The 14,287-nt window shown below is 40.3% G+C and overlaps 1 protein-coding gene across 11 annotated transcripts in view; it reads left to right on the forward strand.

Moving 5' to 3' along the window:
- Positions 1-14,287, forward strand: part of sobpa (sine oculis binding protein homolog (Drosophila) a) — a 305,749-nt gene that overhangs the window by 188,417 nt on the left and 103,045 nt on the right. For 7 of the 11 annotated variants that reach the window (XM_073055857.1, XM_073055859.1, XM_073055858.1 and 4 more), the window contains one exon: positions 9,929-9,994. The exons of the other annotated variants lie outside the window; for them this stretch is intronic. In XM_073055857.1, coding sequence (XP_072911958.1) covers positions 9,929-9,994 — 66 coding nt within the window. The remainder of the gene's footprint in view (positions 1-9,928; positions 9,995-14,287) is intronic. 11 annotated transcript variants of the gene reach the window in all.

Below are 14,287 nucleotides of genomic sequence, written 5' to 3' on the forward strand. Positions count from 1 at the left end.
TTGGATCAGCCATGATGAAAAGGCTCGATGGGACAAAAGGCCTAATTCTGCTCTTGATAACTTTTGGTCTTATAGTCTCATAAAGGAAACAAACCCAGCTTATCTGATATCTCCTTGTAGCTCAAATGCTCTGTCTGATGCAACATCCTGTTGAATTTCACTTTCTATTCTACATTCTCTTTCCAGAGATGCTGCTTGACCTGTCAGCTATTTCTAGCATTTTTCATTCTTTATTTCAGATTTCCAGTACCTTCAGTTTCAAAAAAAATTCATATTGTTCATTGATCTTGGATTTAATCAAAAGACTGCTGTTCGATTTAGTTTCAAAAATGAAAAAGAAATAAGTCTAATCTAATTAAGTGTTTGGAGATGTGCTGGAAAATCAGAGTAACTCAATGTAGCAAATTCCTTAAGGATCATTTTTCTGTTCTTAAATAGCTTGTAGTTTAATAGTGCTCCTCTATTACTGTTATTTTTTTAAGTTGAAAAGTTACCTGATGTTTTGGACAGCCAAGTGTTAAGAATGCACATTCAACCCATTTTATACCAGATGCTTTGAGACACAATAATTCATGTAGTGAAAGAAGCCGTGAAGTTATTGTGCTCCAAGCCCAGATGGATTGCTTGTGTCTTTTAATAGGCTATTGACTGAAAAAGGATCTAGTGTTTTCCCGGTGTATCTGACGAATAAACTGTATAGTCACTGGGCTATAAACGTGCAGGAGCAGTGTGTGGTTAAGTTCCTTGCTCAAGGACACAGATGCTGCCTCGGCTGAGGCTCGAACTAACGACCTTCAGATCGCCAGCCCAAAGCCTTAACCACTTGGCCATGTGCCATTGAAGTGCTGGTTAAAATCGATACCTGTACCCCGAGAAGAGTTTATTCATCAGGCTGTTGACTGCTCCGTGCTGAGAAGCAAATAACAGCAGCCATATTTTTTAAAATCTCTTACTGATGTTGATATGAACAGTACACAAACATATGGAAAGCCACAGCCACTAAGGGAATATGTCTGGGGTTAGACCCGAACTGTCACTGTTAGTGTTTAGACCATGAGACATAGGAGCAGAGCTAGGCCATTTGGCCCATGGAGTCTGCTCCACCATTCAATCATGGCTGGTCCTTTTCCCCCTCCTCGACCCCACTCCCTGGTCTTCTCCCCATAACCTTTGATGTCGTTGTCCAATCAAGAATCTATCAATCTCTGCATGAAATACATACAACGACTTGACATCCACAGCCACCTGTGGTGACAAATTCCACAAATTCACCACCCTCTGTCTAAAGAAATTTCTCCATGTCTGTTTTAAATGGATGCCCCTCTATCCTGAGGCTGTGCCCTCTTGCCCTAGACTCCCCCACCATGGGAAACATCCTTTCCACATCTTCTCCGTCTAGGCCTTTCAACATTTGAAAGGTTTCAATGAGATTTCCCCCCACCTGCCTTCTAAATTCCAGCAAGTACAGACGCACAGCCATCGAGTGCCCCTTGTACGATAACCCTTTCAGTCCCAGAATCATCCTTGTGAACCTCCTCTGAACTTTCTCCAATACCAACACATCTTTTTTAGATGACGAGCCCAAAACTGTTTGCAATACTCAAGGTGAGGCCTCTCCTGTGCCTTATAAAGCCTTAACATTACATCCCTGCTTTTGTATTCTAGACCTCTTGAGATGAATGCTAACATTGCATTTGTCTTCCTCACCACCAATTCAACCTGCAAGTTAACCTTTAGGGTGCTCTGCCCAAGGACTCCCAAGTCCCTTTGCATCTCATATTTTTGGTTAGCCTGCACATTTATTTCTACTACCAAAGTGTATGACCATACATTTTCCAACATTGTATTTCATTTGCTACTTTCTCATCCATTCTCCTGATCTGTCTAAGATCTTCTGCAGCCTTCCTGTTTCTTCAACACTACCTGCCCCTCTACCAATCTTTGTATCATCTGCAAACTTGGTACCAAATCCATAGATAATAGATAATTCCATTATCTAAATCATTGATGTACCGTATAAAAAGAAATGGTCCCAACATCGACCCCTGTGAAACACTGCTAGTCACTAGCAGCCAACCAGAAATGGATCCTTTTATTCACAGTCGCTGCCTCCTACCAATCAGCCAATGCTTTTAACCATGCCAGTAACTTTCCTGTAATACCATGGGCTCTTAACCTGACAAGCTGCCTTATGTGGCACCTTGTCAAAGGACTTCTGAAATTCTAAATATACAACATCCGCTGCATCCCCTTTATCTATCCTATGTGTAATCTTCTCAAAGAATTCCAACAGGTTCGTTGGGCAAGGGTTTCCTTTAAGGGAACCATGCTGACTTTGTCCTACCTTGTCCAGTGTCACCAAGTACTCCATAACCTCATCTTTAACAATTGACTCCAGCATCGCAGATGCAATTTAATGTGGATAAATGTGAGGTTATCCACTTTGGTTGCAAGAACAGGAAAACAGATTATTATCTGAACGGTGGCCGATTAGGAAAAGGGGAGATGCAACGAGACCTGGGTGTCATTGTACACCAGTCATTGAAGGTGGGCATGCAGGTACAGCAGGTGGTGAAAAAGGCAAATGGTATGTTGGCATTCATAGCAAAAGGATTTGAGTACAGGAGCAGGGAGGTTCTACTGCAGTTGTACAAGGCCTTGGTGAGACCGCACCTAGAATATTGTGTGCAGTTTTGGTCCCCTAATCTGAGGAATGACATTCTTGCCATAGAGGGAGTACAGAGAAGGTTCACCCAATTGATTCCTGGGATGGCAGGACTTTCATATGAAGAAAGACTGGATCGACTAGGCTTATACTCACTGGAATTTAGAAGATTGAGGGGGGATCTTATTGAAACGTATAAAATTCTAAAGGGATTGGACAGGCTAGATGCAGGAAGATTGTTTCCGATGTTGGGGAAGTCCAGAATGAGGGGTCACAGTTTAAGGATAAAGGGGAAGCCTTTTAAGACCGAAATGAGGAAAAACTTCTTCACACAGAGAGTGGTGAATCTGTGGAATTCTCTGCCACAGGAAACAGTTGAGGCCAGTTCATTGGCTATATTTAAGAGGAAGTTAGATATGGCCCTTGTGGCTAAAGGGATCAGGGGCTATGGAGAGAAGGCAGGTACAGGGTTCTGAGTTGGATGATCAGCCATGATCATACTGAATGGTGGTGCAGGCTCAAAGGGCTGAATAGCCTACTCCTGCACCTATTTTCTATGTTTCTATGTTTCTATCTTACCAACCACTGAGGTCAGGCTAACTGGTCTATAATTTCCTTTCTGCTGCCTTCCTCCTTTCTCAAAGTGTGGAGTGACAATTTTACAGTCTTCTGGCACCATTCCAAAGTTCATTGACTTTTGAAAGATCATTACTAATGCACCCACAATCTCTACTGCTGCCTCTTTCAGAACCCCAGGGTGCAGTTCATCTGGTCCTTAAGTACGCTGAGGTCTTTAAGCTTTTTGAGCACCTTCTCCCTTGTAATAGTAAATGTACTTGCTTCTCTTCCCTCACACCTATCAACACATGGCACACTGCTAGTGTCTTCCCAGTGACATCTGATGGAGAATACTCATTTAGTTCATCTGCCATCTCTCTTTTATTTTTTACATACTTGAAAAAGCTTTTACTATCTACTTTGATATTATTTGCTGGCATGCTTTCTTATTGCACCTTTACCCTCCTAAGAGTTCTTTTAGTTGCTCTCTATAGGTTTTTAAAAGCTTCCCAGTCCTCTATCTTCCCGCTAATTTGTGCTTTGTTGTATGCCCTCTCTTTTGCTTTTACAATAGCTTTGACTTCTTTTGTCAGCCACAATTGTGCTATTTTGCCATTTGAGTATCTCTTTGTTTTTGGAATACATCTATCCTGCACCTTCCTCATTTTTTCCCAGAAACTCACGCCATTGCCACTCGGCTGTCATTCTCATTCTGTCAGTTCACTATCCCAGCTACTGTTGGGAGGCCTGTACACAATTGCCATCACCCAGTATACCTTGTGATGAAAGCTTGAACATATGAAGAGGTTTTAAATAAAGCACATTGCATTTTTTCTTATAAAGCTATGTTTGTAGGTGGCTAGATATTTTAAAACAAGATAACTGATATAGGAAGATAATATGTTTAGATTGTCTGAGACACTGGGGTGAGACTCTGAATTATAGGTCTCTGCTGGCTTCTTCAGTTTCTTAAGTTTAATGTCATTCATTGTGATGTTAAATTATATTCCAATTTTGTAACAAGGCTTCTCATGTATAAAGGGTAGTATTAAGATTATCAAAAAGAAAAGCCAGTAAAAGAAGGTAGTTTAATTTATCTTGGTTCATCCATCCAGAAACTGCAATCTCTCAGAATGTATTATTCAGAGTTTCTCAGGCAATCTCCTTGCTGTTGTTTTCCTATTTCACCTGGTAAGTCCCAGTTGCTTTCTGAGGGGATTGATTGCTGCCTGCGTAGAGACAGATTACCTGATGCATTTGTTCATCGCTCCATTTCCGCAATTTAATTTAAATTTAATGGCTCCCAATTTTCTTCAAGTGCGATTATTTTATATTCTTTAACCGTTTCACCCAAACGTTGAGGTTGTGCAACCCAAGTTTGTCAGGCTTTTTTTCATTCCCTGCCACCCTACTACCGACAACTCCTTCCCCCTTCCTCTTTCCTCATCTCTTCTGATAAAATACTCGTGTTATATCATGGTGCTGGGCTTTGGTCATATCACTGGACATAACCTGAGGTATTCGTTGATGACATTGCTGGCTTCAATGCTAAGTACTCTCTTTCCTTGGCTTCTTGGTCCCTTGATTTTATTTTCCCATTTTCAGAATTCCATTAACACCACCACAAAGGGCAGAATGATGACGAGCCTGTGCTGCCAAGTAATTTATTCCTGAAAGTCATTGTACTCAGAAATCTGCTTACAGTTGGCCCTTCTTATCCGCGGGGCACAGACTTTTTTTCTTGTCATTATTCCCTAAACAATACAGTATAACAACTATTTACTTAGCATTTACATTGTATTAGGTATTATAAGTAATCTAGAAATGATTTAAAGTATACGGGAAGATGTGCGTAGGTTACCGTGGATCGGGAATCGAAAAAAAACGGAAGCTCTCTAAGTCGGAACAGGTACATCCGGTATTATTTAGCGTCAGTTAGTCAAACGTTTGTCTTAGTATATAGTATATATTTTACCTTTCTATGCATATAAAACACTTAAGAAACATATGTATTTCAATAATTAAACCATTGCATTGCTTCGTAATAATTGTAGCTTTCATCAGGGCAGGTCCTTCACATGTTCCATTATTCTCACTTTATCCTTTAAAATTGTTCCAATTGTTGACCAACTGTAGCCTAATGCGTTTCCAGTGACCGATGGCGTTTCACCTCTTTCCAATCGCTTTATTATTTCCACTTTATTTTCAATCGCGATCGTTTTCCGGAACAGAAACACTGTGGGCAGCGGGTCCCAAGCTCCGCCGGGTCCTAAAGTCCACCGACTTGAGCATCTGCGTTTTCTGGTGTCTGTGGGGGGTGGGGGGGGGGTTGGTCGGTCCTAGAACCAATCTCCCACACATAAGGAGGGCTGACTGTATTTTTAAACAGTAAGGGAAAACAGAACTAAAATAACAACAAGTTCTTCCCAGGGTCAGAGCAAGGTAAATATTAAACCCAAATTTATCTGATCAATGTTTTTGATGTAATCAAGAAATTGGTACTTTTTTACATTCTACTTGGTCTTGTTTTAAAATTCAGCCTTTCTGGATAAATTTAAGAGTTTTATTGGAACAAATCATTGGAATACAACTTCCACATAATCCAACATTATTTTTACTAGGTGATATTGAAGGGATAAAACAGAAACTTAAGTTGAATAAATACCAGAAAAAAATTTATAAAAATTGCATTGGCAGTAGCCAAAAAGGCTATTGCAGTTACTTGGAAATCAGATTCATACTTAACTATGGACCGTTGGAATAATGAAATTTTTAGCTGCATTCCACTTGAAAAAATTACTTATAATTTAAGAAATGAATATGATATATTTCTGAAAATTTGGCATCCTTATTTACAAAAGATAGGATTAAATATATAAGCTCTTTGAAGATAAAGTTATTAGCCATTTGGGGAAAGAAATAAATATATATATTAAAGTTATTTTCAACTCCATGGAGCATGTGGAGACCTTCTGATATCCAGGCAATCTTTCTTTCTTTCTTCTTGCTTTTTCTTTTTTCTTCTTTTTTTCCAGATGGGGATATTAAAGGGGGAAGGGTTAAGGGGAGGGGGGAGGGCAGATATTATACTATACTATTCACTCTATGTAATTATCTTAAAAAATTGAATAAAAAAAAATATAAAAAAGAGCAAGGTAAATTTCCAGAAAAATGCTGTGATTAGAAGAAGCTGCAAATCAATAAGTCACATGGAATAATTTGGACCTTTATATCCCCTGGATTCAACAGACAGAGAAATTTCTAATTGTCTCTGCTTAAATTGAGAAAAGCACTGTCACTATGTATAGCTTTGGTTTCAAAAGCTGTTATTTTTAATCCAATTCCTGATTGCAAGTGGGATCACTTTACAGAAATAAAAAGGTTGGATTTTAATCAGCTATGAAATATCCCAAAGTAAGATTAATAGGCCAAAAGGTTGAAGATGACATGACTACGTTCAGTATGGTCAGGAAACCGGAGTGCTTTAGAGGTACCAGCGACTGGGGTTCAATTCCCACCGCTGTCTGTAAGGAGTTTCTGTGTACGTTCTCCCCTTGACCGTGCTCGTTTCCTCCCGCAGTCTAAAGACGTACCGGTTGGTGGGGTAATCGTTCATTGTAAATTGTCCTGTGTGACTAGGCTTGGATTAAATTGGGGTTTCACAAATGAGAGAAAGTCTGCAGATGCTGGAATTTGGGGGTTGCTGAGTGGCATAGCTCGAAGGGCCTATTCCAAACTGAATCTCTATAACTTTAAAAAAAAATCATCTCTGAATGGCTAAACATGTAACATACTGAGAATTAATCCTGATGTTGCTATAAAGGGTTATCAGAAATTAAAGTCTGAGACATCTGTTTTAACTGCTAACAAATTCTTTATTTTGTAATCTTAAAAACAATGGCATCTTCTCTTGTGATTTTAACCCTTTGAGTACTGAGTATCCTTTGCAACTTACAAAATTCAATTAGCTCCTGTCTTTTGCAGCATACTATACTGCTTCATCGCCCTAAAAAATGAAATGTAAATATTGCATGTCCTGTGCATTGGGCATTTGTCAGCCGCTGTGCAAGGTTTTCCTTGGATTATGAAAGCAAAGTTGTTCCGATTTTTCTCTCCTGTTATGTTGAGGCAGAAATGCTACTGCAGTCCTCAAAGAGTTAAAGAGAAGGTCTTTCTTGCCTGCCTTTTATGTAGCTGCTGAGGCAGAAATTCATCAGTCTTACATTCTGAGTTTGAAATATGTGGTTGGATTCTCATTTAAAACTAGATCTTTGCAGAGGTAGTTACAGAAGTGCTGGATTGGCCATTTCATTCCAGTTAACTCAGCAAATCAATGAAATAGCTTAAAGTGAGGCAGAACTTTCAGCAGATCATCTCAGTGCAGGACTGTGTTTCATAGATGTTAAAAAAATAACTTATTAAAGAAGTTTATTAATCTTAAAACTTTTAGCTTGTTAAATCTCCATCCATTACATCTCATTTTTAAAAAAAGTATGTTATCCCTTCTTGCACTGTTCCTGCACCCCACAGTTCCCTACCACTAGGGCTGCAGGTAATGAGAAATTGCCAGGGAAATTTCAATTGACAGCAAGCTGATATTGCATTTTGATATTTGTATCTTGTGCTACCTTGTTGCAATACCTTTATGTTTATGTTCTTTATCTCTTTAGTACCCCAGTTGCCAAGCTTCTGAAATAAACGTGTTACCTTGGATGGAATATCTGGGGTAACTTCAAAGCCGGTCATTTTTCACTTTTGTGTTTTTAAACATTACCATCCTTTTTTGATCTTATTGTCTCAGATCACAGCCCCCGTGATTATCATTTGGCAGACTTTTAATTTTGGCATATAAACAGTGGAGGAGACATTATGTCAGGACGAATCACAAAAGCAATTGAAACTAACCTACCCTGCCCCGTGAATATTGCATGAGGCCTCAGTCTTATTTTTAAAAATCTCATTTTGAGGCCGAGTTAATGGAATTAGTGCATCAAACCTGTTGGTGAAATAACACCGCTAATAATTTGGCTCCTGCTGTCTTTTTAAGCATCTGTACCAAATGGCACAGATACACAATGGGGAAAGAATCACCCACCCCATCTCTGGAATTTGAATCCCATTGACTGATATAGTTTGGCAGAGCTAAGCATCTGGGGCCAAATTATGCCTAAGGTATATTTTATACCTCTATAAATAGTCTCCATTTCACTCCCCTCACCAGCTCTAGGAACATTCAAAATGGCTATACTTCCCTTTCCCTGGTGGAAAATATTTTTGAGACAACACTTCGTTAAGACTCGAATTTTATGTGGTGGTGCGGTGAAAAAAGCAAATGATTGTGGAGCCCAGTGGTTACTGTAATGCCTCACAAGCTCCATCACATTGTGGAGACTAGTTTAAAAGCACAGCATCACAGCACTTTAAACCTGGTCATGATTAAGATTCCTGAGGGTTCAGGGAACATAACTAGAGCCTGTAAGTGTATGTAAAGCACCGTTATTTATTCATTTCACAATTATGTCTTTTATCGCCATACTATACAAACCAGTGTAACATTCCGGGGCAGCTGTGCCAAATTAACCCATTGCAGGCTTCAAGTATAATTACCTTGACCTCAAGCATTTGGTCTTCACCGGTTTTCCATCAGACACCCTTGTGATAATGGAAGGGAACAGAAAAGAAAGATGACCACATTGTGTCACGTCACAAGGTACATGAATCTGGAATAGGATGTCAAAACTGGAGAGGTTAAATCTGATCACCAAGTCCACTGGAAGGGATGCTTGTGATGTGGGAAGTTGGGAAAGTCAAAATTACTAAATAAAATATATGTAAAGATGGTTAAAGCTGAATGCCTCATTAACCAGCAGTCAATATGCCAGATATCTTAGGTATTTTTTTGCTGAACAGGGCTTCCTAGCTGTATCTACTTCTACTGAGATTTTGTACCCTTTCGGTCCTGGTGTTTCCCATTATGAGGAAGAGCAAATTTGATTTTAACCCCTAGATTCCCATAACTTAGTTAATGCTTTTCTAGGGAAAACTTTGTCACTTGGGCAGTAAACGGACACACTTAGAGATGGGGGGGGGGGGGGGAGAAAAAATGAAATGGAATCAGTACTGCAGAATTAAAGTGAGGGCAATATCAACGGGCAAGCCACAGTCCTTGCATTTGCTCTTGAAATTAACAGACTAAGTATTGACCAGTGACCATTTTGTGGCCACAAAACTAGGATTCCCAACAAGGCACTGCAAAGACTTGCTCTAAATAATAAATAGGAAATGTCATTAGATTTAACAATCTATAAATTACTGCAGTGGCTTCCCTTCATAGTGAATAAAATCAGTTTTCCAAATGTGCAGATTGAGAGAGATAACCTTTACTGAAAGTGATCTGAGCTAGGAAATTTATAATTGCAGGAACAGAAGTACCATTCATTAATAAACTCAAAAAGAATTTGAATGCCAGTTTTCATCGTGGAAAAAAAAGTTCTTGGCTCAAGTCTTCCTCCCCAGTGTCTATGCACAGAGAAAATCACCAACTTTCACCCATTATACATCAGGAGTGGATTTGTAAGATCAGGGTGCTCAGACATTTTGTTTTCATATTTAAAGTTAAAAATGAATATTGTATTTCTGAATCTTTGACCAAATCTATGTATTTTTTTTACCTTGTATTTATATCATTTCATGTGATGCGGCCAGAGTATGCCATTTACTGCGGAAGGTTGTGCGTTTGAGAGTAGTCCTGGGTCCCATCATTTTCAACAGGTGATATTCAATGATCACTTTCATAATATAGAAAATACTGTTAAGTACTTAAAAATGTAACTCATGACCTACTCATTAACGTGGAAAGTTAAGTTGTACAGGATGCTTTATAATGACTCTGTGAGCATCCCTCTGCCTCCTCTGAAATCTGTGTATAAAAATGGTTAAGAGTGGCCCGAGGGTGACGAATACCCCATGGAGCTGTCTTTAATTGAGCAGCAGAAATTTTAAAATGTTAAGTAAGATACCAGGCTGCAGCGTGAAATCCAATGCAGAATGAAATGTCTTTTTCAGAAGGGGATAATAAGAAAGGATATTAAAGAAGTATAAACACAAGAGATTCTGTGGGTGCTGGAAATCTAGAGCAACGCACAAAATGCTGGAGGAACTCAGCAAGTCAGGCAGCATCTCTGGAGGGGAATAGTCAATCTGTTTCAGGTTGAGACCCTTCATCGGGACTGGGACGGAAAGCCAGGATAAGAAGGTGGGGAGAGGGGAAGGAGTACAAGCTGGCATGTGATAGGTGAAGCCGGTGGGAAGTGTGTGGGTGGGGGTGAAGCGAGAAGCTGAAAGGTGATAGGTGGAAAAGGTAAAAGGCTGAAGTAGAAGAAGGAATCTTAACAGGAGAGGACAAAGGACTATGCGAGAAAGGGAAGGAGGAGGGGAACGAGGGGAAGGTGATGGGCAGGTGAAGAGAAATGAATGGTTGAGAAGGACTCTAGAATAGGGAATGGATAAAGTGAGAAGAGGCATTGGGAAGAAATTACTGGAAGTCATTATTCATGCCTTTAGGTTGGAGTCTACCCAGATGGAATATGAGGTGTTGCTCCTCCAACCTGGGCATAGCCTTGTCATGGCAGCAGGGGAAGCCGTGGATTGAAATGTTGGAATAGGAATGGGAAGTAGAATTAAAATGGGTGGCCACCAGGAAACTGTGCCTGTTGTGGCAGACAGAGTGAAGATGCTTGACATAGCGATCCTCCAATCTACGTTCGGCCTCACCGATGTAGAAGAGGCTGCACTAGGAGCACCGGATGCAGTAAATGACCCTGGCAGACTTACAGGTAGGTGTAGCACTAGTCTAGCTTACAGGGATAGGTGCCAGAAGGGATATAGGTGGGGAGGGAAGCGCAGATAATGAAGTCACAGTGAGAGTGTGGAGGGAGTGGGGATTAAGGTGTGGTTGGATCCTGTTGAAGTTAGCAGAAGACGCAGGGAATTACATTTGCGAGATTGCATGTTCCTTTCCTTGCTCAGAGTTGGTCAAATGAACTGGGAGGAATATTGGAGTGAATTGGCCCTTCCAACTCAGTTTCTCTGCTGTTTTCACAGTCCTATGTTTTGTTCCTTCCTTACCAAACCTTGGGTTCTTTGGCCACAAGTTAGATGACTTATATAGCCCAGATTTGAGCTGCTCGTCTCTGAAGCTGTGTTGGTTAGTTTTCTGACCGTCTTCCCCTCACACAACTTGAATGATGGCAAGTATTAGTCATTGTGTTTTATTTGCATTCCTTTTCATTTCTGTACATGTTAACATTTTTGTAGAATTTAGGCTGTTTTGGGTGAAATTTTCATGAATATTCCAAAAATATTTCCTGGGCCTAATGTAATCAGTCAGAAACTGAAAGTTGTTTAAATGCTGCTACTCCCAACCCGTTGCACCCCAGAAGGATTTTTGTCAATCACCATAATTATTGACTGAAAAAGAAGCAACTGGCCTCCCTACAACCATTCAATTTTTGAAGATCTTGGGCAAGTCGCTGGGTGACAAATCCCATGCCTATGCGGTCTTACTCCTGATCCCTTACACATCCGCATCTCTGTGGCCACAATTGACCTGATGGTGAAATAGTAACGATGGCTAAAGATTTCTCAGCCAGACCAATCGAGCATCAGAGCAGTGATGCAAATGGAAAATAAACCATTGCTTTGTCTCACCGTTTACTCCACCTTAAGCAAAGGACCCATTGTTTGAAATGTGAATGGAAAAAAGCAGTTTTTTTTTTGTTCTTTGTTAGCCTCGTGCGTCTGCATGAAATCTAAATTCCCACTCACCGCCACTTCCACTGCGACACCCTGGCTTTTTTAGAGCAGATGAAATTGATGGCAGAGGGCCAGAAAGTCGTCATATTTGTGTATTGCAAAATGGAATGAGTATAATTATATGCATGCCATATGTGAATGAAGCAGCTAACCAGTGATCTTCCGGATGATGAGAGGGACTCAACAGGGATTAGGTGAAATGATTATAGGCACAAGTGCAAATGTCAGCTCAGTGAACATGCTAATGAGTGTGTCACTGATGAGTCTCCCTTTGTGCAACTCCCACCTTCTGATCGTCACTCAAAATTAGCATGCAAGGTCAGGGTAAGAAATTGTGTTTATTTTTGAAAGAACAGGATTTTTAGAGCAAGTGCACTGACGACAGATTACACTCAATGTGTCCTCATGTGTCTTATGGTAATTATATTTTTGAGATGTTCTTGTCCACAGCTGTAACATCGGCAGAGAGATGCTACACCCATAGCAGCAGTAAATACACATATTTTTATTTAAACTTTATCCTTTGAGTCTTGCAAACCCGTCCTGCAGCTGTTCGGGATAACAACAACAGATTAACCATTTGGGCTCTGAAAGAGAACTTGGAATTTAAATTGTGTGTTGCTTTGGAATTAAATAACCATTCTCACGATGCTCTCCCTCTGGTTTCTCTGTTCGCTCCTGTGGGTTGGAGCTGTAACCAGGTCAGAGATTTCTGGACCAACAGCTGATGGGGATGTATGATGTTCTGGCCCCAACTCTCCTTTCATTAACCACAGCTACTCTCTGCCCCATTCCCCCCTTTCATCTCCTCACACCCCAACCCAGATAAGTATTCTCTGAGGTTCTGGCTGGCATTTCTCCATGATAAACTGAGACTTGAATAACCAAAGCTATGTCAGCTCAGCAGCTGTGGTACTGTTCCAACTGGCTATTTGCCTTGCTGCTCATTTCTGTCACAACTGTAAATAAGTTATGTTCGTAAGCCTATCAGAAAGCAGAATTACAAGTGATTAATATTAACTTTCAGAACTTTTGCGTACTTCGGCAGAGACAATGGCCGCTGCTGTCGTACCTTCCATGTTGATCCTGTCTCAGCTGAGGCAGTATTTTTGCAGACTCTGTCAAACCTTTTTCATAAAGATAATTGTAATCAAATATTACTGATCTCCAGAGGAAGTTGACAAAATTCATTATGCTCATTCATCCTGGTCTTAATGCTCCTCAGACAACATTTCATCACTTTCCCCAACCAGAAGCACAAGAACCCTCCTGTTCCTCAAATCTTTGAATAATTTTGTCTGTACAGTCCTCACAATCTAAATCTATCTTCCATAGGTCATTGGTGCTCTATTAACTTTTATTTGTGGTTCTTATCTTTAGTTTTGCTCAGGGGTTATTATGACATCTTGCATTTATTCAGCTTCATGCATTTAGGAAAACATCTCCAGGTGCTTCACAGGAACACAGTGAGACAGAAACTAGGCGAGTAGTGTTAGGAAAGATATCTTAAAGTCGGTTCCAATGCGGATTTTAATGAAGATGGTAGAAGAGAAAGAAACAGAAGGCAAGCGATTTATTCGGGAATTTTCAAATTAAGTTTAGACTGAGTTAGTGTTGATGAGTTGAAGAAAGTAAAGGTGGGTAACATGCCAGAAATGGAACATTGCAGCAAAAGATATGGACATGGAGAATTTGGAACAAAAGGATTTTTAAAAAAAATCAGGGCATTAATGAATAAGGAAGACAGGAGAGACAAAGGTATGGAATTGGAAGGGAAAGCATAGAAACATAGAAACATAGAAAATAGGTGTAGGAGTAGGCCATTCGGCCCTTCGAGCCTGCACCGCCATTCAGTATGATCATGGCTGATCATCCAACTCAGAACCCTGTAACTGCTTTCTCTCCATACCCCCTGATCCCTTTAGCCACAAGGGCCATATCTAACTTCCTCTTCCTCTAAATATAGCCAATGAACTGGCCTCAACTGTTTCCTGTGGCAGAGAATTCCACAGATTCACCACTCTTTGTGTGAAGAAGTTTTTCCTCATCTCGGTCCTAAAAGGCTTCCCCTTTATCCTTAAACTGTGACCCCTTGTTCTTGACTTCCCCAACATCGGAAACAATCTTCCTGCATCTAGCCTGTCCAATCCCTTTAGAATTTTATACTTTTCAATAAGATCCCTCCTCAATCTTCTAAATTCCAGTGAGTATAAGCCTAGTTGATCCAGTAACATGTATATCACTGCAGTC

This window comes from Hemitrygon akajei, chromosome 9, assembly GCF_048418815.1.
Source record: "Hemitrygon akajei chromosome 9, sHemAka1.3, whole genome shotgun sequence".
In the NCBI taxonomy this organism is placed as follows: Eukaryota; Metazoa; Chordata; class Chondrichthyes; order Myliobatiformes; family Dasyatidae; genus Hemitrygon; species Hemitrygon akajei.